Genomic DNA, 22,584 nt, shown 5'->3' with positions numbered 1-22,584 from the left:
AATTTCGGCATGCCTCTTGCTAGTCAGATATAATATTTATTAGGTTTCCTGAAGGGCGAGTGCTGACAGCGAGTGCTATGGCACACTCTTCCGCTTTCGTGCTGTTCCCGGAGCGTATGGTGGCTGATGTTATCGCCTTACCCCTCCAGTCGGCATCCGCTGCCACCTTGGCATTTATGGCTGGATAGCCTGCTGCATCCGTATAGAGGGCGTCGGCGTTACTGCCGTATATCCGCTGCAAGGCCTTAGCCCGCGTGGCGCGACTGGCGGCATGATGTTCCGGATGCATATTTCTTGGTATGAGTGACACTGTTATTATCGCTCTAACTTCCGGGGGTATTGTTTTGAGCTCGCGAGGGGCAAGTTCTGAAGTGGAGCACCCTAGTTGTCGGAGGACGTGTTTCCCTGTAGGTGTGCATTTCAATATTTCTAATTGACTGACTTTTTTTGCTTTGATTAATTCCATCGTGGTATTATGTAGGCCCAATCGTAATACCAGGTTCGTTGAGGCGTGGACAGGGATGCCTGTCGCCGCCTTTACGGCGGTGTGGATTAGGGTGTCCAGCTGCTCCCTCTCTGCCTTGGTAAGTCGGTGGTAAGGTACTATCGGCGTCAAATGAAACGCGAACACGAAAATATGATCCCGAACGTGAAAAATTGAAAAATACTGTTCGTAGAGTTCATATAATGGCACGCTTTTGGTATATTTGGAAATCCACATTTCCCAACTTTGTTTTTGTAACTAATCCACGCGTAATTTTGGCTTGCATGGAAAGAAATCGCGCTATTTGTGTGTTCAGGTTCATATTTTCGTGTTCGCGTTTCATTTGACGCCGATAGTTCATGATAGGTTATGTAGCTTATGATTAGAGCCTGCACGATGCGTAATACGTCCGTTTCTTTAGGGCCGTGGCGGCGGTTGGTTATCCTTCGAATCATGTGGATTATTTGATTAATTTGTTTTTTTTTCAGTAGTCCCAAGGTGTACATGGCCTTTGCGTTCGTTTGCACATGCAGCCCTAGCAACCGTAGCCTGCCTACTCTGTTAACTGGCTCGCCCTCGACAGTGATGGCAATGTCGGGCGGTGGGTCGGTTTTCCGGCGGCCTTTTCTGACAATGAGCAGTTCTGATTTGTATGGGGTGCAGGTTAGTCCCCCTGCCCTTGCATACTGTTGGGTGGCGTTCGCTGCTTCCTGTAAGGCGTCTTGTATTTCTCCATCAGAGCCGTTGGTGGCCCAGATGGTAATATCATCCGCGTACAGCGTGTGTCTGATTCCCGGTATGGCATCTAGAGGGGGGGGGGGGGGGCAGTCGGCTCATTGCTGCAGTCGGCTCATTGCTAAGTTAAACAGCATTGGAGAAAGAACCGACCCCTGTGGCGGGCCTTTTCCTGCTACCGGGATGGTGTCTGATCGAATGTTCCTCACCTCTATTGTTGCTGTGCGATCTTTGAGGAATGCTCGTACGTAGTTGTACGTTCTTCGTCCACACTTGGTTCCTGCGAGGTTGTCGAGTATAAGATCGTGAGCAACATTGTCGAAAGCGCCATTAAGATCTGAGGCGAGTATGGCTTTTGTTTGTGTGTTGTTAATTCGATCAATAACTTCTTCTTTAATTTGCATTAGCACATTCTGTGTGGATAACCCCGGTCAAAACCCAAACATTGTGTGCGGCAATGGCGAGTGTTCATCTAGGTATGGTTGCAGTCTGGCTAAGACGATAGACTCAAGTAAGTTTCCCACGCACGACGTGAGGGAGATGGGCCGCAGTTAGTTTAGGGACGGTGATTTGCCCGGTTTCGGTATCATGGTTATATCGGCGTGAAGCCATCTCCCGGAAACATTCAAACGAGGGAAGCTTGAGTGAGTGAAAGAGTAACGTTTGCTGTGTATTTGAAATTTTCGCCATATAGTTGCAATGGCCTGCAAGCCGTTCAACCTCGCGAAACCAATTTGCGGAGCTTTCGTGAAGGTGCTTTCGTGAAGAGCTGGCGATATTAGGGGCGAAGGCCTTTTGGGGCTGGAGCTGTTGGCGTCTCCTGTCATCGTCGTCGTTCGTCTCATGTAGTCACGGTACTAAAACACCGAGAAACTCGTTTACGCCTCACGCTAGAACGTAACGCGTACTAAAAAAAAACACCGGGACACTCGTTTACGCATCGCGCTAGAAAGCTTCGTGCTTCAAAGACAAGAGACTTTTACAGCAAAGCTGTATACCTGTACCCCCCAACGGTTTCATCTCCGTTGGCAAAAACGCCAAAGCGCCAAGAACACACTTACACACTGCATGCTTCGCTCCTCCCCAGGTTTCACGTTCCTGGACATGGCCCGGGATTTTTTTGAGAATGACCACACAGGTTCCTCGACATTACGTTCTAGCGTTCTAGCGTGTGGCGTAAACGAGTTTCTCGGTGTTTTAGTACCGTACCTACATGAGACGAAGGACGATTACGACGTTCCGAACTTAATTATACGTACACTTTAATGTCAACTTGCCTTTCACTAGTAGAATCATACCGATACCTGGGAAATCTGTTAACCACAAACCTAACCTGGTCCGAACACATACTAAAACCCGTTGCGGAAGCATCCCAAGCGCTTGGTTACATTACAAGAAACCTTGCATTATCGCTCCCAACCATACGCAAAATGGCATACGAGACCTTCATCCGAACAAAGCTAGAATACACATCTGCTATTTGGAACCCTCATCAGTCGTACCTAATCAATGCCATCGAATCAGTTCAGAACCGCGCAGCCCGCTTCATCACTTCTAAATATGATTGGCATCTCAGCGTCACCGATATAAAAGCGTCCCTCTCCCTCCCCTCCCTGACAATTCGACGCGTAATTGGACAGATTTGCCTCTTCCACAAACTGCATTATCACTTTCACCATCTCCGCACTTCTCTCCTGCTCACACCTTCCCGTTACTCACGCCGTCTGTTCAATTCCATTAGCATCCAACGATTGCATGGTTCATCTAACGCATTCAATATGTCATTCCTACCACGTGCCATCGAAGAATGGAACAAGCTGCCAGACTCTGTTGTCCATGAACGCAATCCGGCCAAATTCAAAGAATTATTGTTATATCACCTTAGCCTTTAGTTTCATATAATCCGCACGACTTGCCCCTGCGGCCTTTTCTAGTTTCTTATTATTTTGGTTGTTGTGAAATTCTCAAATTAAATTTGTTGTATAAATTTTCTAATGAACCATGTATCGAACCGTATTTTTCTTGTGCCACATATGTACTACGATGACTCTGCCCCCCCCCCCCCTCCTTATTTAATACCCCTCTGGGGTCCTTAAGGGTTTAATAAATGATGATGATGAATAATAAAAGTTCGACTACCTAAACGACCGACTACAACGAATGCGGGGTCATCGCTGTATACCAACAGTTGAAAACACTAACACCCTGTGCACTAGCGCAGAACACTCTGTGCACTAGCGCAGATGTGTCGGGTGGAAACCATGCTCCAGGCAGCCTAATCTTTACCATTGTACTGAACCTTAAAGAAACACGGAAGTTATTCTATCAAGTTCTTATTTGTGATTGTTTTGTGTTCATTTCGCGTAATCTTTTATTTGACTATGTAGCGGAAGTGTACAGATGTAGGTTTCTTTTTATGTAGTGGAAGAGCTCAACCTTAGCTTATCCTTAGCGTTCGAAGTAGAGGAAGCATTAGGCTGTCTTCGAGGCTGCCATATTCTGATGCAACGATATAACCAACCAACTACCAGAACTACTGCAATCACGCCACATGGCTCGATGATATGTGACTCGATGATATGTGACTCGATGATATGTGACTCGATGATATTCCAGTCACCTCCATTTCAACGTTCGTCTATCCGAAAGGCATACACATACACTTCTTGTTGGTGTTGTTCTGCTAGAATTCATGCAGGATAGATGTGTGGTCGAAACCAGTTAAATGCCGCCCTGCATGTTTCGGGAGTGGGCCGTCACAGCACGACGCCACCAAACTGCGAAAAGGGTGGTGAAAATGACGCACTTTATCTTGTGACAAACAAAAACAAAAAAGGGTGAGAGTTTTCGCACGAAAACTTATAACATGGGTTCCACATCCTAATTATTAACCTAACGAAGTTTTAAACGCTGCTCACAGCAACTATCATTAGCCTAGTTCCACATTGGAGGACGCGGGTTCGATTCCCGGCCGAGGCGGCCGCTTTTATGATGGAGGCGAAAAGCAAAAACGCCCGTGTGTACGAGATTTCGGCGCACGTTAAAGATCCCCAGGTGCTCAAAATTAATCGTGAGCCCTCCACTACAGCGCGCCTCATCGCCTGCGTTGCTTCGCCGCGTTGGACCGTACAATTAATCAATCAGTTCCACATTGGCACTCACCGCGTATACGCCAACGACTTCTATTGCCGCATGCCGAGTAGGCCCCCGCAGGTCATCTTCTCAAGATCAATTCAAAGACATTGCTTTCTCCCTTCATTTCGCCAAGCGCAGGCATGCACGCCGCCACCTGCCTGAGGTCCCGATGATTTCGAGCAGCATGTTTCCATGCCTTCGCTATGCTTCCATTTCGTGACATCAAAGAGGTTGCAACCTTTATCATAATTTCGCATTACCTTTGGCAGTGTATCGCATTTGGCGCCGAGGTATCCGGAGTCCAGAATTCCGCGCAGAAAAATAATGCCCCAGGTGTCCTTTTCTAGATGTGCGCTGAGAGAGGGGGGGTACGGGGGTTGCTCCGTTTCTACGCAGCGGCACGGTGCTTCGGGAACAGCGGCGCGCTAACATGTGATAAACCGGTGTTCTCTCGCAAGTTGTCGCGCCTCTCCTTGAAATCAGAGACTTCGGACCCTCACATTTAAACCCCGGCACGTGGGTTTGCGCAGTTACTCTCCTCTCGTGCACGCTTCTTCGAAGGGCTGGGTTTCGTCGTTTTTTACAAGTAGGGCCTATGCGTACACCAACTGGCCCTGCACCACGGGCTTCATGCTTTTTAAGCGAAGCTTATTATTTCAGGTCGGACCCAGAAAACAGCTAGTTCTTCGTAACATCAGTCTTACCTTCAAGCTCTGCCAAGGTCAAGCCAGCGCCTCGTGCTGTTGCGCAGTGAGAACGTCGAATTGCTTGTTCGTTCGAAGGGGAAAGATGCGGGTACGGGGATAGGGAGAAAGTTTAAGGGCGCGTGCCATCAGAAAATGGTACAAGAAGGCGCCCGGCGCCTTGTGCGGTTGCGCAGTGAAAGCGCAAACATGGTTTAATGGCGTTCAACCACGGCAAATTTACACCTAAATTCTGTGTCACCTCTATGTCGTGTGCTAAAAAGCTTCGTTGGTCGACTAACTTCGCAGAGTGGGATGGCTCATGATTTATTTTCCCTCCATCTGCCTGTCAACCCGGACAAAGTACAACGTACTTGCTGGTCAATAAATATAAGCGTTCCGAAAACATAAATTTAATCGATTGCAAAATCAGCGCAGAATGGAATTAATTACCAATATGACGGATTAGGCATACAAGCGTGCACAAGTTCTTTCTCTCCACTGCGAAAGATGCGTTTAACGATGCAAAACCCATTTCAGTGTAACTGTTTCCAGAAGCTCCGAGTGCGGGCTGGAAGAATACAAACAAAAATACACATTTTACAAAACTTTCTTCAAAAAAAGCAGTTCTTAAGGCTTACTGGTCAGTATTTTGGGCAATAAATGAGTGCAACGCGGTATGAAAGGAATATGATTCGGTCAAATGAACGATACTTGCCGGGAGCAAGTTCCATTCCTGTATTGATAAAGCAAGGGGGGAGTTCTGATACTTTTTGGTTCTAGCAAAAATCAGCCGTACTTTGTGCGCATGACCAGTTCTGGAGGAAATGTGATGCTCCGGCAAAATATTGGATGACCTGAAAGATGACTCAGAGTAGTAAAGGAGGGAAAAAACGACAAGCGCGAAAATTTCCTTCAGGTATCCAGATTAGGCAGATCAAGAGAACGTTTCAGAGCAGATACGCTTATATCAGAAGAGTAGGAGCGCAAGATAAATCTTGCAGCTTTGTTCTGCACGGCTTCGAGGAAGTTAATAAAGATCATTTGGTGTGGATGCCAAATAATATAAGCATACTTTAATGTGGATCTTATTAAGGAAATGTACGCATGCAGTTTGGTGGCATGCTGTTAGCTTGAAAAAGGCGGCGTTTAAGAAATCCAACTTTTTTGACAGCCTTGTTAGGGATATATTCAATGAGAACGCTCTAGCTCACATCGAAAGTAAAAAATATACCCAGATATTCAAATGAGGAGACTGTTTCAATTCGACCGTTGCCAACAAAATACTGATTGGAAGGAGCATCTAAGAGGGTAGAAAAAGTCATGTGCTTGGTTTTTGATACGTTAATCTCCATTTGCCATCTATTGCACTATTTATTATTTTGGACAATTAAGTCATCCTGTAGACTAACGACGTCATCAATGTTAGTTATCCACTTATAAAAAACGCAGTCATCCGCAAAGATGGGCAAGTCTGTACCAACTAGCCCGGTTGTCTACGCTAATGATTCCAATTTATAGATTTAAACTAAATAGTTTCGTAAGTTTGAGAATTGCCTGAAAGCTGACGGAACTTTTATAATCGCTATTTATCAGAACCAGTCGCTCCATTCGTTTTTTGTAAAACCTGTTAAAACACAACCGCATTGGTATTCAGCAATTTAGAAAACGCAGTCCCATTCGTGACAACCAGTGCGCAAAAGGTGGCGTTTCTCTAGCGGCCAGATGTCTGTAAGTGGTCTCTACATTTTGTTTTTCCCGCCCTGCAAACCAATCCTTAACGCATCCTTGCCGTACGACCACTTAATTCCGTTGGGTCCGGGTTACCCAGGAGGTACTGTCGAACAAGTTAATCATGCCGTGCGAAGTAAGCGCGCAATGGACGCAAAGCTGCGCCAAAACAGGCCCAACACCGTCGCTAAAGCAGACGGCAAAGCCGACGGAAGGGTCCCGCCGACGCGCCCGCCGGGGTGAGCACGGGGAACGCTGGGTAATAGCGCCCTATCACTGCGCCATGTACACTGTGCTCCGTGAGTGAAAAGCGCCATCCGCCCCCCCAGCCGCGTTGGGAGTTCCTTGTCCCGCACGCCACGAAAGAACCGTTGGCTGGTACTGGGAGAAAGCTTTGCTTTAAAAAATTAGTGCCCGTCCACCCTGCGAAGAAGGATGACCTGCGAAGGTAGGCGCAGTTCACGGAATGCACGAAACAAAACGCGCTTGTTTGTAGATTGAGCATACTTCCGAGTAAATTAGCCCAGTTAAACTTGCACTCTAGCTTTGTTCTAGCGAACAACCATGGACCTGTCTTTTTCCCTCCTGCGTCGTAAGCGTCTTGCTATCTGTGTAACACACCAACCCATTTCACTTGACCACTTAGGGCACCGAAAAGGTCGCATTGGGGCGGTTGACGTACACGTTTAAATTTCCCGCCAGCACAATGGACATGTCCTCAGTGAGGGCATGAAACCTATCGCAGCGGGTGTATGCCAACCCCCCCCCCCCCCCCTACCCTCCACTCCCAACCCGTGCACGCATAAACCGGCAACCGGTTATGTGCGCGTGCTTAGAAGTGAAAGACACTGTCAAAAATGTTGCTCTGAAAGCCCTTAAAGATGAATAAGAAATATTAGCTCGCGTCGCCGTTTCAAGCAGGCAAGTTGCTGTTCATCCGGGAGGGGTTCGCAGCTACTCGACGAGCTGGAACTTGCGGAGAGATCGGTGGGGCAGCGGATTTTCGTTTTGACGCACATTCGCGTTTCAGTTGCGGCAGACGCTCCTTCCATTCCCGCTGTTCTTAATCCGAGCGAACGACACACGTCCATCCCACAGGGAGCTCAAAGCTGAAATGACTCGAGCTTGATTCTAGCGGACAGACATATGGCTGTCCGTTTCTCTTTCCTGTCGTAAGCATCTTACCCTCTGTGTAACACACCAACCCACAGCCAAACCGCTCGACCCGGGTGTCAGCTGACAGGTCGCATTGAGCCGTGATACTACATTTAAATTTCCCACCACTCAATAGACATGTCATCAGCAGCGGCATGAAGCCTAGCTGTGCTTGCACGACCCATGCTTCCAACCCCAACCTATGCACGCACAAACCGGGAACCGGTAATGGGCGCGTGTTAGGTGTGAGATACACCGGCGAAAATAACGCGCGGAAAGCCTTTCATGCTGAAGAAGCATTATCGGCTCACGTCGGTGTTCCAAGCGGACAAGTTGCTCTCGTAACGGCTGGTAACGGCGCTACCGCTGTTATCAGCCGATTACGCAACTCTGAAGGAGGAATCGGTGGTGAAGAGGAAAAAAAAAAAGTGGCGAAAGGGGGGTCGACGGTGGCGAGGAGGAGCGCTGCAGCTGCGCCGAGTAAAGCGGCCTCACCTGAATGAAAACTGGGGGTGTTGACATATATTTATTCGCAGTAGAACTACCGCACGGAAAAAAATATTAAAGGGCGTTGCATTGTAGATATCAAACCCCCTAATCACGCCCGATAAACAGGAACGCGCACGAGACGCATTTCGAACGCGCTGAAAAGAATGAAATTGTTGGCGGGAAGATGAAAGAGAAAAAGCGAGCTTAGGTGACGCTAGTCGGTGTAGTTGCAGCTGAAATGTCAGGCTGTCGCTTGTCGCGTGGTTTGCGTGAATAAGCGTGTCCAGAATAAGCGTCTGGTGCGATAAACACCACGCTAACAGCGGGGCTGTGCTCCCCTACACTCTCCTAGGTATTTATGCTCATTCTTTCCTGCGCTTGGGGGTGGTAGTCAGCGCCACTCTGACTATTCGGAGTGAAGGGGACCTTCTGAGTTCAAATATATATATATATATATATATATATATATATATATATATATATATATATATATATATATATATATATATATATATATATATATATATATATATATACTTACACATTAATATGGTTAGGAATGACGGGCTTATTGAAGACATACAGAAGTGAAAGCCAGAAGTCTATAACATCAAGGGAGGCATAGGGGAATAGTTTGGGTTTTTAATATTGCGATTAGTGCAGTTAGCGCATTACATCTTTTTGTAGGAAAGAGATTGGCAAAAAGCATGTGCCCAGAGTGGGGACTGAACCCACACCTTGCTTTTACATTTCGGATGCCTTACTGATGTCGAATTGTGTTTGCTGTGACAGACCAAACGTATATAATATAGATAATCAACTGCAATATTCCTTTATTGACTGTATGTACCCGTCGAGACCTGTCTCCCGTTGATTATCCTTTTGTGTACACGGCTTTTCTCTTCTTTTTTGGTCTAACATTGTTCAGAGTTGTACGCGCACTTGCATCGTTCCTGCACGTGCCGCCCACGTGTATCGGTCCTTACGCCTTGTTTTGTGTGGGTCTTCTAGTGCAATCAGGATACCTGCAGTCTCAAGTCAGCGTTTTTCCCCTCATTCCCTCCTTGCTCTCTTGTTGCCCCACGAGCATAGCCCGACTGTATACATACACGCGCGTTCCGAAACATCTTCCCATCTTTCTCACCGTTTGCCGTAATGGGGTACAAGAAATGTAATCTAAGTCTTTATGACAGCAATGTGGTGTAACTGTACTCTGATGAAGGCAAGTGCTGTTGTCGATACGTGAGTAAACTTCTGAGTTATTGTTCTTGTCGTGTCTCCGTCCGACTATTTACTCATGGTATATATATATATATATATATATATAATGGGAAATGAGGGGCTCCGTGAAATAAGACAGAAAATAAGGGTTGGCAGTCAAGAAAACCTCGGAAAGCAAAGGGGAGGTTGTGGTGGGTCATAGAAAGAGATCAAGAATTGTTTGAGTCGAAAAGAAAGTGGTGAAAAAACGCCCGCCGGGTGGGATTCGGATCCCACCCGGCGGGTTCGTGGCTTCGGATCCCACCCTGCGGGTCGTGGGTTCGGATCCCACCCTGCGGGTCGTGGGTTCGGATCCCACCCCGCGGGCATTTTTTCACCACTTTCTTTTCGACTCAAACAATTCTTGATCTCTTTCTATGACCCACCACAACCTCCCCTTTGCTTTCCGAGGTTTTCTTGACTGCCAACCCTTATTTTCTATATATATATATATATATATATATATATATATATATATATATATATATATATATATATATATATATATATATATATATATATATATATATATATATATATATATATATATATATATATATATATATATACATTAGGTAAGGGGATGTACCAGTCGTACACGGGTCGCAATGGTGTGGGAAGACTGCTAAAATATCTGGAGGACGGAGGTATCTGCCCCTAGCTTAGCAGATAGATCCCTGCACCGCGTGCTTAAAGGGGTACAGGGTTTGAGATTAACGAATGCGGCTGTTGACGCAGGAGAGACGGAGCGGCCGGCCTACCGGACCCGATGGCGACGGGCCCCAATGGCTCGGTGGCCAGCTGGACCCGCGACGAGGACGGCACCCCCGGCCAGAGCGCGGCCGTGCGGCTAACGCTGCTCTCGTGCGTATCGGCGGCCGGCTCGCTGGGCGGCGTGTTCGTCATCAGTGCCGTGATCGTGATGGAGCCGCTGCGCACGCGCTGCAACGCCTTCCTCGTGTCGTCGGCGCTGGCGCACCTGCTCGTATCGGCGTTGCTGCTGCCGTCCACGTGCGTGGCCATCCTGGCGGGCGTGACGCGCGACCCGGGCCTGTGCCACTTCCAGTGGGCGCTGCTGGTGGTCTGCCTGGTGGCCAGCCTGCTGTCCTTCGCCTGCCTGGCGGCCAGCCAGGGCCTGGCGCTGCGCTGCTCGCGCGGGGCCGTGCTGGCCGCCTCGCTGGCCAGCTGGGCCATCGCGGCCACTGTGGCCCTGGGGCAGCGCGGCCTCGGCCTGGGCCCCACCTTCTGCAGCGGCGGGGGCGGCCCGCCCGCCAGCAATGTGCCGCTGCAGGCGGCCGTGGCGGCGCTGTGCCTGCTGCTGCCCGTGCTGCTCACCGTGCTGGGCTTTGGCTTGGCCCTGGCCCGCGCGCGGCGCCGCGAGCCGGACAGCGCGGCGCTAGAGCTGCTCAAGAGCCACGTGGCCGTGTACCTGCTCACGCTGGCCATGTGGGTGCCCGGCGTGGCGCTCGCGGCCGCCTCGCTCAGCCGCCAAGTGCCGCAGCACTTGGTCGATGTGGCCTGGTGGCTGGCGCTCTCGCACTCCTGCCTGTACAGCTACGTGTACGCAGCCACGCACCGGACGTTCCGCGTGGCGTTCAACAAGCTGTTCTTCTACTGCTGCTGCAAGAGCCACGTGACCTTCTCGAGGCCCTCACGAGAGCAGCGCATCGGCCCACAGGGCTCTAGTGTCGGCCTCCGGGTGCACATTATTCCCGCCATGAACATTTATTCCGCCAAAAAGGACTCCAGCCAGGCGGCGGTCAAGCACTGCGTCCAGGGAAAAGGCCTGCACTGCAGCTACGACCTCTAGCTGGCCCGCCGTTGGCCGTTCGAGAGAGGGCCATCTTCGAGTGTGGTGCTACGGCGCAGACGCGCACCTCTTCGCGGTGAACCCACCGAGCTCCGCTTCGCTGCCGCGCTAACAGGGATGCGGGACGCTACCCGTGCTCTGGCTGTCTTCTCAGTATTTCGTGAGCGTTAGAGTCGGCCGCAGCCCGTGAAAGCATGTGCCCTGAACGCATATATCTCAACGGTCCAGACATTTGTGTCATTGAAGAAGTGTACTTACGTTCAGTTCTGTTTCTCATCCCCGTCCTACTCAACGTATCTAATGATCTGTGTGCCACGGGTCGAATTATGTGTGTTGTTGTTCTTTAAGGAGTTTGAGGCGCCGAAAAAAAAAATACAAGAGAAATATGGGGAAAAGGTATAGAATGTGTAGAATGTTTGTCATATTTTGCATTCCGATCAAGGCGACCCTATGACCAGAAGCGTGTAAATGGAACCGTTAGTTTGCTTTCTAACGCGATAAAATTGGCTTAAGCGGAGTTGAAGTGAACACACTGAATTATAAAACTGGGAGCAGTCCCAATTGAACTTAGCGACGGTCAGCTTCTACTGTCCGCAGTCATGGGCAAAGCGAAGAGCCGTCGTTATTACAAATTTAGTTTTTAGGCAGAAATCAACATGTGTTTGAAAGCCTCAACAACATAGTAGTCAAAATAAATGCATTATATTTCCATCGCTTGCAGACGGGCAGTGCGATATGTCGGTTATGCCCACATTCCTTACAAAGCGCCAGTTGGCTTCTGTCTCTCGATATCAGCGACGCAAGATAGAAATCTAGTTTTGTTTTCGTATGCCTACAGGCGCGCTCCACATAGCAGGTCACTCCAAGGCTAATGTCGCTCATTCTGAATTCCCTTAATGATTTTTGGACCTAAACACTCATAATAGACGAATCGACAGAAATTTTTATGCATGGTTAGGCGCAATGACTTGGATTTGAAGGCACTTAGACACAAAGTTGAAATTTGCCCAGAAAAACAAGAATAGTTCGAGATGTCTTGATGTTAATATGTCATCCGGCGTGTTTTTTTTTTTTTTTAAGCGTCTGTCTTTAAAACCAATGACATCCATTCAGGGCAAGCGCGACGATTATTTATACCTTGGGCTCCCTAGGGCCCAAGCTTCAGTATTGTCGCTGAAAATAGGGTTACAGAGCCCCCACTAAGTTATACCGTTGCCAAAGCAGCATCAGCGTCGTCAATACAGCTTTTTATGGCGATTACCAGATTTTAGCCTTTCCGTACAAATGGTTGGGGCAGGCTGCCGCCTGTTTAGTCCTGAAGTTCTACAGTGAGTTGCATTTAAATAAAGCCCTAGACTTGAAACTCTGCCCAAAAACCAGAAAGATAAGCTCTATTTTTGAAAAAAAGTGTTTCTTCTGTTCTTTGGGTACGACGCAGTATTGCTACATAGGCGTACAAGAGCAGAGGTCTTCTCAAACATCCGCCATGTAGACATCGAAAAACGGTTTCTCCGCAACCACCTAGGTTGGGAGGCAACCACAGTGCCAAACCATTTCCCAAAGCTCTAGTTTTCCGACTTACGACAATAAAGAGAAATCTAGAAAGCCCGAAATTTCAAAGTCTGCACTAACAAGAGTTGTTTGAAGAGTGCATCAAAGGAAGGTAAACGCCACTGAAGTGCCTGTGACCATGCGTCGGTTCGAATTCTAGCAGCTAAGGCTCGCAACAACGTCACCCGTCAGCATGCAGGTGCTCCTTGAGACGAAGACAGGGGAAATGAGCTCATTTCTGCAACTACAATGAGCCAGAATTGAGGAGAACCGCTTTGCTTTCCGCTATTTCAACTTTTTATTTTTTAGGCTTTCGCGGCAAGGGTGTCACGATTGGAGCAGTTTAGCGACGTTGCGTCCAGCCACCAAGGAGCTGATGCTTGTTTATTCAGCCTTAAGAATGAAAGAACAGACCCCGTGTAGTCAACCGAGCTGTGTATCTTTTTCAGCAACCGCAGTGATTACAGAACAGCAAATCGACCGGGAACACAGCCGAACACATGAGGTTTACGAGCCGATATTTTCTCCGATATCACGAAGTTTAACCCGAACCGAACGAAATACAACTGTTCAACGTCTATTAGGCAGGTACTAATGCTAGGTTGATTAAAAACAGCGCTGGCCCTAGAGGGCTTTGTAATCATTGGTAACTGTAATCATTGGTTCCTCGACGCACACACGCACACATGCAAAAGAAGCAATGTTTGGCTAGAGCACCAGAGCTTCCGCGCAGTTGACTCGCACTTGAATATAATATATGTGCCGCATATATCTACATTACCTGACTTAATAACAGGTGAAAAGGAATAGCATTTGGATCAGGCTATTATGAAGGTCACTTGTCCCCGCAGTAGCCCCGGCACTCCTAGAGGTATCTTTCTGCAACTAGAGGTTTTGTGGCAAGGTCGAATGGAAAAAATCGCTGACATTCAGCTTCCGTGGATACGATGAATAAGAGGAGGGTTAGATGTGATTAGCTTCTGTTTTTTTACTTGTTGCGTACTAACTGCATTTTTTACTGGTTTGTCTCGTACGGTTCATTGTCTCGTTGCTGTCAGTCACCTGGTCAGTCATTCATATTCAACTTCTTGTATAAGAAGGACATTATCCTTGGCTTTGACGGATCAATAATGTACTTCGGAGAGTAATGTTGTCTGTCAGGCACGTTACCAATATGAATGAAGTATGCAGCGCAACCTCGGCATTGCTAAAAAAGCCCTAACGTGATAACATGTGTGGGCGGAGTGAAGCGCACACAGTGTTCTCGTGCTCGTTCGTCCAATCGCTGCAATGCGTCCGAGCGTTTATATTCGCCGGGTTGGGATAGCCATGCTGAGTTCATGTCCTAATATCGTCGAAAACCAGACGGTCGCTAAACCACAAGACAAAGAGGCCAATGAATGCTGTCGCCCTCAGTTAACCGCCGAGGCGTCATGTGCAGACATTAATTGCAGCCCTAAAGTAATTTACAAAAATGCTGAACAGAGTTCTCTAATGTTAATCGACTTTCCTTCACGACTTTCCTTCAAACTTTCCTTCACAGTTCTCTAATATTCACCCTTTTCTTGAATCGTCTCGTTATGCGGTCTTTTTCACTCAAGCTGATGGGATCTTATGGGGCGTGGAAGAGGAGGAGGGAAGGTGTCAACTGTCAAATGTAGTAAGCCATTCTCAAGCAAAAAAGGCTGGAGGAGACCTTTACGCGGTAACTACTGGAGCAATTAACAGAAGACCAAAACAGACGAAATTTATAGGAATTGCCTCTTACTAGGTGGAAGCTTCAGCAACAACGTCGCGAAAAACGATAATGTTATTTACGCATAACATTTTGCTGTGAACTACGTAGAGTACAAATTTGTTGGAGATGGCTTGCCCAACCAGATATACGATGCAGGTATGAATTTCCGTCGCCCTTCACTCGCGCCACTCATCTTCTTAGACGCAGGTTTTCAGGATTGCAGCTCAACTGCGGCCTACAGGAAGCAGCTACCTGACATGCAGTAGTCTTACTGGGATTGAGATACACGGAAAACCATGTTTAAAACATTGCCAAGTATGTTAAGGTTTGCATTTTATTGGTGTAATGGTATAGTTTCACGTATTGCTTTAATCTGAATGAAAAAAAATAATGCTTTGCATCTATTGCATATGAATCTGGTTCTCTTGATTTGATACCATTTTTAATTTTACTTCAGTTTATTCTCTCCCTTTATTTCACTACGGGGATTGGAGACCAGGGATATCATCCCTATCGTGTGCTGATATGGCGCAAAACATTCCCACAAAATATTTAGGGAATAGTTATGTTCGATGATATCCTCTTTTATCCCGCTCCTTTCGGACAACGTCATTCAATATAAGGAGTTGCGAAACTCTCCATGGGGCCTACACATCGAAAAGTAATCTCTGGTTTGTCCGTTACCCTGGGGGCAAACCGGGGCGCACATATTAGCCTGCTATCTGTCGACAGAAAGTTCAAGTAGTAATAAGCTGTCTGGGGCTGCTTCCGTTAGCCATAGAGAAAATGTCTAGGAAACATTAGAAAAAAAGTTCTTGAATTCATGTTTCCTGCTTAAGCAAATTTTATTGAATAAATTGTGTTATTAAAAGTAAGTGTTTAGTAAAGTTCAGTTTCATTCCCTAGATGCCGCGGCAGTGCGCTTACTCATAATTTACTACGAAGGAGGGAGATCAGGATGCACATAGGGCCCTGATTCTAAAGCCAAGTTCGGCAACTTACCGTATTTACTCGATTCTAAGCACCCCTTTTTTTTCCAAGGTCATAAAACTAAATCCCCCCCCCCCCCCCCTCGCCCCCCGCCCTGCAACTTTTTTGCGCGGCCGTACCTCAATGAGACGGGCGCGAGTAATAATGTTTTAGTTGTCAACAAGTAAAAGAAAAAGAAAAAAATTGGGCCCATCTCCCCGCGAGGGGGACTCGAGTAAATGCGTCGCATAGGGGGTGGGTGTATTGCGTTAACGCTTAGTGTTTGGGGAGTTGGTGGTAGTGAATGCGTTGTATCAGCAGCTTCTTGACGTAGTTTGAATGAGTCAAGGATATAAGGCGCGTTCGTAGCCTCCCATTCTGTGTCGGCTTTGTGGCGCAGTGGGTAGAGCACCATGTACATTTCGTTCCGCCCGCAGGGTCGAGGGATCGAAACCAGGCGCCGTATAGTATTTTCTTTTATATAGTGTAGGGGGAGGGGTGCGGACTACGACTACGGACGTCAACGCGGGTGACATCGTGAGTTACTGAAATGCTCTGCATTTAAAATAGGTACAGGCAGAGAACCCACCGCTTACGTCGGATACTCAGTCACCCTCACTTCCATTCGAGTCCGCTGTGCTACTTTACCCCAGCAGGTCGCCTTCTGTTCCGTTGAAGTGGTTTGTAATTCAAAACTTCATAAATGAGTTGGCACCAATGTTAACTCAGGCCCGCTTCCGGGCGTATGAAATCCACCTTGCCATGATTGCTTAGAAAACGAGGTGCTTAGATTCGCATGCAAACTGTTTTTCCCATTTTTTCCCCCGAAAGTAGGGGAGGGTGCTCAGAATCTGGGGGTGCTTAGAATCGAAAAAAAAAACGGTATATACGTCGAAGACTTCTGCCTCCTAAGACTAACAGGATGTGCGTATTCAGAGACAGTAGGTGGACATTAACACCTAGATCTGCCAACAGGGCCAAGCACATTCCTGCACCACGATGCGACATACGAACTTCGCAGATGCACTGTAGCTTCGTAAGAACAAAAGAAGTAGTGCGTCCTTACGGGGCTTGATGTGTTCTTTTGCCTTACAAAATATGAGCTCTGTAGCAAGGGCGGGAGTTGACCTCTACGGGGTCGAAACTTCTCGAAAGAAAACTGCCACGTCGTGGCGTGATTGCTTTTGTGTGCATTAGACAAGAGTGACACTTGTGGCAAGAATATGACTTCCTGTTAATTGTCATTGATGGACGTGGAGCTGCCTCGAACTGTTCAAAATAGTTCATACCGTTCACTCCTTTTTTTGTTTCACGTTAAGACTGATATTGGGCTACGTTAAAATGAATTCTTCAGAGCAACGTTTACGGAAGAAATTATCGGGTGAAGAAATAGGCACATCATGTCGCAGTGCTCACTTACGAAAAACCACGATGAGTCCAGAAGCGTAGCAGAACACCTAGTGAAACAGCGACACCGGGGATGGTAGAAAAAAGATTATCCATGCAATTCCGGGTTCTATATCACCCAATAAAGACCGAACTTGGGGTCAGAAAACGACGCACGCTCATACTTTAAGGACAATAGAAGGCAGATTTTAGTGAATGACGGGCGAGAAAGGTTTCTTTTGGTAGTTTGTGCTATGCTTGCAGACCATTCAGTTTAAATACTGCTAGGAGTTTTAAGGAATAAACAAGCTGCGAGCTAGCACCAAGAGTGCACATAATTCTTCAACCCCGCTGTTTTCTTCGTGCGAGCGCAGAAGTCATGGATCCCTTTTTATGGCGCTTTTATGTCTTGCGGAGTCACTGATGCACGTTACTTACAGTTTAATAAGCTAGCGTGATTTTTAGAGCCGGAGAAAGCGATCGTTGAAGCTTTCGCAAGCTGCCTGAGGCGGGCTGCTTATGAGCATTTTGTGAGCCCTTACTTGACTTCCACAAAGACGGTTTCCCTAGTTCTTGATGCCGTTGGCTTCGATGACCCGGTGACTGACATAGCTAAAACCTCCTTTTTTTCCCTTAAGAACATATCATAAAGTATTCCACTGGCCGGTACTTGTTTTAGCTTCCGGTTCCATCCCGTTTGAGCGACTATGCAATATTGAATCCGTGGGTCTGTTAGGTGCGAAATATTCAGACCCTTAGATCGTCACAATAGAATAACGGCTGCATTTCTGTAATGTCGCATGATTATCAAGTACACCAGCTAGCTGTATGGCGATATTTTTGCAACACCAGGCACCTTGTTGCGGTTGAAAGCCAGCGAGGACAAACCTGCATAGCGCTAACAAGAGCTCCGAAGTAGTCATATTCATAGGATAAGAACCAACACCTGAAGTCCATCGAGGTTTAGGGAATAACGCCCAAAGTTGACGTCCCAGTTTGTGCCGTGTATGTGAGGGGTAAATCGGCCAGAGCGGCGCCAAATCCGTGATCCAGAAAAAAGCAGCGACTGTGTGTTGAGACCCTAATCCATCCATCCAACGTGCGTACTGGACGCACTTACGTAAGCCCACTCGTTTTTAGTCGACAGCAGCGCTGCACTGTTTGCGTTCGTATGATTCTGTTCAATGTAGAGAGTGTATTTATAGTTCCAAAACTATTTTTACGTCCTAAAAAAGCGAACTTACGCCAAACTGGTGGCATTAAAAAGTGAACACCTGTGACGTTGCTGCGACAGACCTCTACCGCTCGTGGCCGCCATGGCCTTAAATGGTTCCCATGCCCGTGCCTTGACTGCACGCAGCGGGCAGTTGGGGCCATCTCAAAGGCTCTCCATGGCTTCCCACCCGGCTCCTGACGCCACAGGGGGCAGTGCCTTGTTGCGAGCACGTCGCTAGCGCTACTCCGCTTTCGCGCCACCGTTCCAGCGCTCATTTAAGGATTCACGCAAGCTTTCTGGTGAAATGCGAACTTGCCGCCAGCCGTCACCCTCGTCGAGCCAAAGTGCACTCTCATAATTCAGAACCTTCGGAATTGCTGTAGGACTAGTCGAGCGACGTTCACTTATGCCTAATGTAAAACATCTGTGTAGTGCTACAGGTGTGACTCTCGCGTCGAAAACAGAAGTGCTATGAAAACTGAAAAAATGCGAAGAAGAGAGAGAATAGGTGACAACACTTGAGCACCTGCTGTGCACAAGGGGTCGAAGTGTTGTGACGAGGTCGCTCACTTATTCTTGGTACCAGCGACCGCACTTCAAATGGACACAATATGCAGAAAGCGAAATGGGCGAGATAGCGAAGGAAATTATGGTTTAGTTTAAGTGTAGCTGAAGCACCCCAACCCGGCCCACACGTCTAATTGTCAAGTTTTTTTTTTTTTTTTTCTGCGCATAAACGCTCTGGATTCGAATTATTTCCTGCACTTTATTTAGCCAGTTTAAATGTGTCAACACATCCATCGCTCGCTAGACTGTTGATCCGCATGCATTTTTTTGTTTGTCTGGTCATCCGCGGTGCAGGAGCTATAGGTCATGGCAGCTATGTTGCGCGTGAGCATTGTTGCGCGTGAGCATTGAACCGATGGGGCAGCTAGGCCTTCATGCCACGTTCATTGCACCTGGGATGAAACAGCATGGCAACAAACAGTCGACAACAAACTCCGGTGCAACAAGTAGCTAAGGAGTGCAGCACGATCATAGCGAGAATGCGGTGATATCCAGGCCCTTTTCGTTTCACCCGCGTATCATCGCATACGGAGCTGTCTGCGAATCTCGGGGGCATAGCACCAATAAGCCCCGCGACACTGCACAGGTCACTTCGCGAGGAACGAATGCGGTCGCGATGTGGGCTGAGACGGGTCGGCATTGCGCCCACGCTCGAGGTCAGTCGAGAGCGACTCTTTTAACGAGGCCCACCCTCATTGCCCACTTGGGAACGCACATCCTTTCGAGCGCATCACTACAGTGTCCATCTTAGCCCCACGTGCCCGCAGTACATAGAGACGCGGAGAAATACATCGCCGTCCACAGTTCGCCCCTCGCTGGCGAATATACAAAAGAAAAAAAAATTGCTATAGGTTGTGGCTTTTTTCTCTTTTTTTACATATGTGTAGCGTACTGAACGACGCAGTGTGCGCCTTTACAGCGTGTTTAGTGTATTCATGATTCCTTCCAGCCGATGATGTGCGCCTAGGAAATAATACATATTTAAAAATAGACGCGTAGGGAGCTTACACACAGTCAACGTTTTATTTCTGTAACTGAACGACTGGCATATTGCCGCAAAAACAGTTTTTCCGCTTGACGTAATCTAAAAAAAAATTACATCTGCGCTGGAAACAAGCGTATTTGGGGTAAACTAGGTAAAAAAAAAGCAGCTTTTTGGGCTCATTGCCTTGCTCGGGATGGCACTAAACAGGGAAGCGCTACGTGATAACACTTAACAAAGTCATACATTGGAGGCTGAATATGATGTGACGACCAAGGGGTAACGAACGTCCCATAATTACGCAACTTTGTAAAGCTAAACAAAGATTAAACTTGAGCATACGAAGGCGGCAAAAAAAAGTTGCGTAATCCACCAGAACGGCATGAAATGCCTGTGAAAGCCTTGCGAATATCAGCCGCTGTCTAGATACCTTCGAACTGTTCAAAAGTCAACTTAAGCACACAACCACACAAGCTAAAGTATCTTAGTTTGCGAACACTCAGAAAGGCACGTAAAAGTTCACCTAGGCACCACAATAAATCGATTGTTTTAGTGGTGGTCTATAAAGTAAATGGAGCATCATACATCTAGCGTTTTGACTTATAGTAATAGAACAGAAATGCTTGTTGAATGTTAGTGAAAGTGCAAAGATGGCCCAGTCAAGGTGAAAACGTGCGCATTAAGAGTGCTAGAGCCGATCAAATCCTTCCGGCAGAAGTAAGGATGCTGTTGAAAAACAAGGATATTGCGCCTTTAGCTCGACCTAATGCGTCGAATAAAAAGTACCGCTGTATCAAGTGCTAAAAACATCCCATCTGCCAAAGCGAGGATCCAGCAAGGAGTGGGAACTTAACTACAAACTTCGATTGCTCATTCTGTCTACCGAAGTGGTCCAAATGATCGGTTTCATCACAAGCTACGAAAAACGTTGCCATCCTCAAGAAAACACAAGCTGGGTCCCAATTTATCTTCTGTAAAGAGGCGCTCTCCCAGCACTCCGTAGAAGGAGCGCGAATTGTGTGTAGCCCACGAGTGCAACACTGTACAAATACTGTCGCCAGTCTGACGCCCAGAAACGGTTGTTGTTTGTATACTCTAGCATGTGGTCTATATTTTTTTGTCGGCTTATACAAGTGTGCGCGCATGCTCATGTTTGTGGATGTTTGTACATTCAGGCGTCTCTTACAGACCGCGATTTGTTCTGTACCGTAGCGCTTCGCTACGGTTGTCTTCTGTGAGCTTTGAGTTTATTTCTATGTACGTGTCGGTGTGTGTGCGTGTTTGTAGCAAGAAGCTAATATACATTTAGGCATGCGGTGGAAGGGATTACCGCATAGCAGAACGCGCGCAGGTGAACGCAAACGGTCTTTCAGAAACACGCGCGCCAACATGCCCGCCCGGGCACGTGCCTGGGGCGCCCGAACGCCGCGCGCCGGCTCCAAGTTAGGCCGACATGACGACGCTTCGCTTCGTGAGCTGCGTCCACAATAGCCGAGGAGCCGCACGGTTGAACGGTGCTTCCACTCGCCCTGCTGCGGCGGCGGCGGCTCGATGCAAGTGATGGCCGTTCGAGGCGTAGCGTGCCTTGGGTGCACTTAGTTCGGGCCAGGATTTGCGCGCTGTCGCTGTCGTCACATACCTTCCCAGCTTCGCTGCTGTAGGGACTCTGACTTCCGTGGAAGCAGTCGGAGCACTGAACAACACTGCGGGCGGCTCGGTAGGGCCTCCGAGGCGGGAAGGGGAAGGGGGGCGAGCGATTTTGAATTGACAAGATACTGCCGCGATCATCTGCGCTGCCAGAGGCGAACGGCCAGCGAGCTCCTTGGGAAGAAAACACATTGCTATTACGCGCCTGCGCGTAGTCTGTTGTACTCTATACTCTATACCTACATGTGCATTTCACGTGGCCGACCGGGACAGAGCGAGAGGATATTTTTCAACGGAAGGTGGCCCCCATTCATTCGGCGGTCGACGTGCTTTTGTCAGTGTGTTGTTACATCTGTGCGTTTTACAAGCCTTTTACGAAATTGTGCACTGCTTGTGTGTACATGATAATAAAACTGTTGCCGGTATCTTTGCAAACCCGTGCCATCTTTGTGACCTGAACTTGGGCTCGTTTTGCTGCGAACCTTGGCCAGTCTGGGCCCGGGTAGTTCACCTTCCCGGGATGGAATTAGTCCGGTCCGAAAAACCATCCCTGCTAACGCAACGCATGCTGGACAAGACTCTTCATATTTCCTGTCATACACGCTCTTTACTCTGGTGGTCGATGAACGCAATGCGCTGCTTCTGCTCACGAAAAAAACAGTGGTGGAGGGGTGCGTTTGAGCTGCCACTACGCTAATCATAGAAGGAAGAAAAATTAAAAAAAGAGGAGGACTGAGAGAAAACTTGTATCCACGGAAAGTGAACTTCCAGGAGAAAGAGGTGCCAGGAAAATAAATGGACTGGTCGCTCTTGGCAGCTTCCGCAAATTCCGCCAATAAACAGGTCACCACCACAAAATGCAGGTACTATACTATGCACCCAATTTCTGACGCACTGAGTAGCTTGGATTTATCGCGGTGTGTTTAGAAGTTTCACTCAAAATGATTTAATGCAGAGCGAATGAATATGTAACTGAAATGGTAAGTTGAACGTCCAACTTGCTTGCCGAATGGGGTCCTAAAGCTTTCTCCGGCGAAGCCATGCAG

At 47.8% G+C, this 22,584-nt stretch overlaps 1 protein-coding gene across 6 annotated transcripts in view; it reads left to right on the top strand.

Annotated features, from left to right (window-relative positions):
- The window catches only part of LOC144155484 (uncharacterized), a 234,114-nt gene extending 212,151 nt beyond the window's left edge, over nt 1-21,963 (top strand). For all 6 annotated transcript variants that reach the window (XM_077686955.1, XM_077686957.1, XM_077686959.1 and 3 more), the window contains one exon: nt 10,411-21,963. In XM_077686955.1, coding sequence (XP_077543081.1) covers nt 10,411-11,482 — 1,072 coding nt within the window. In that variant the 3' untranslated portion in view covers nt 11,483-21,963. The remainder of the gene's footprint in view (nt 1-10,410) is intronic.
- Nucleotides 21,964-22,584: the final 621 nt, after the last annotated feature.

This window comes from Haemaphysalis longicornis, unplaced genomic scaffold (genome assembly GCF_048455015.1).
Source record: "Haemaphysalis longicornis isolate Haplotype H1 unplaced genomic scaffold, Haemaphysalis longicornis Haplotype H1 scaffold_1, whole genome shotgun sequence".
Taxonomy (NCBI): domain Eukaryota; kingdom Metazoa; phylum Arthropoda; class Arachnida; order Ixodida; family Ixodidae; genus Haemaphysalis; species Haemaphysalis longicornis.
Note: the sequence above shows the minus strand (reverse complement) of the source record. Positions and strands in the feature narration are given on the sequence as shown.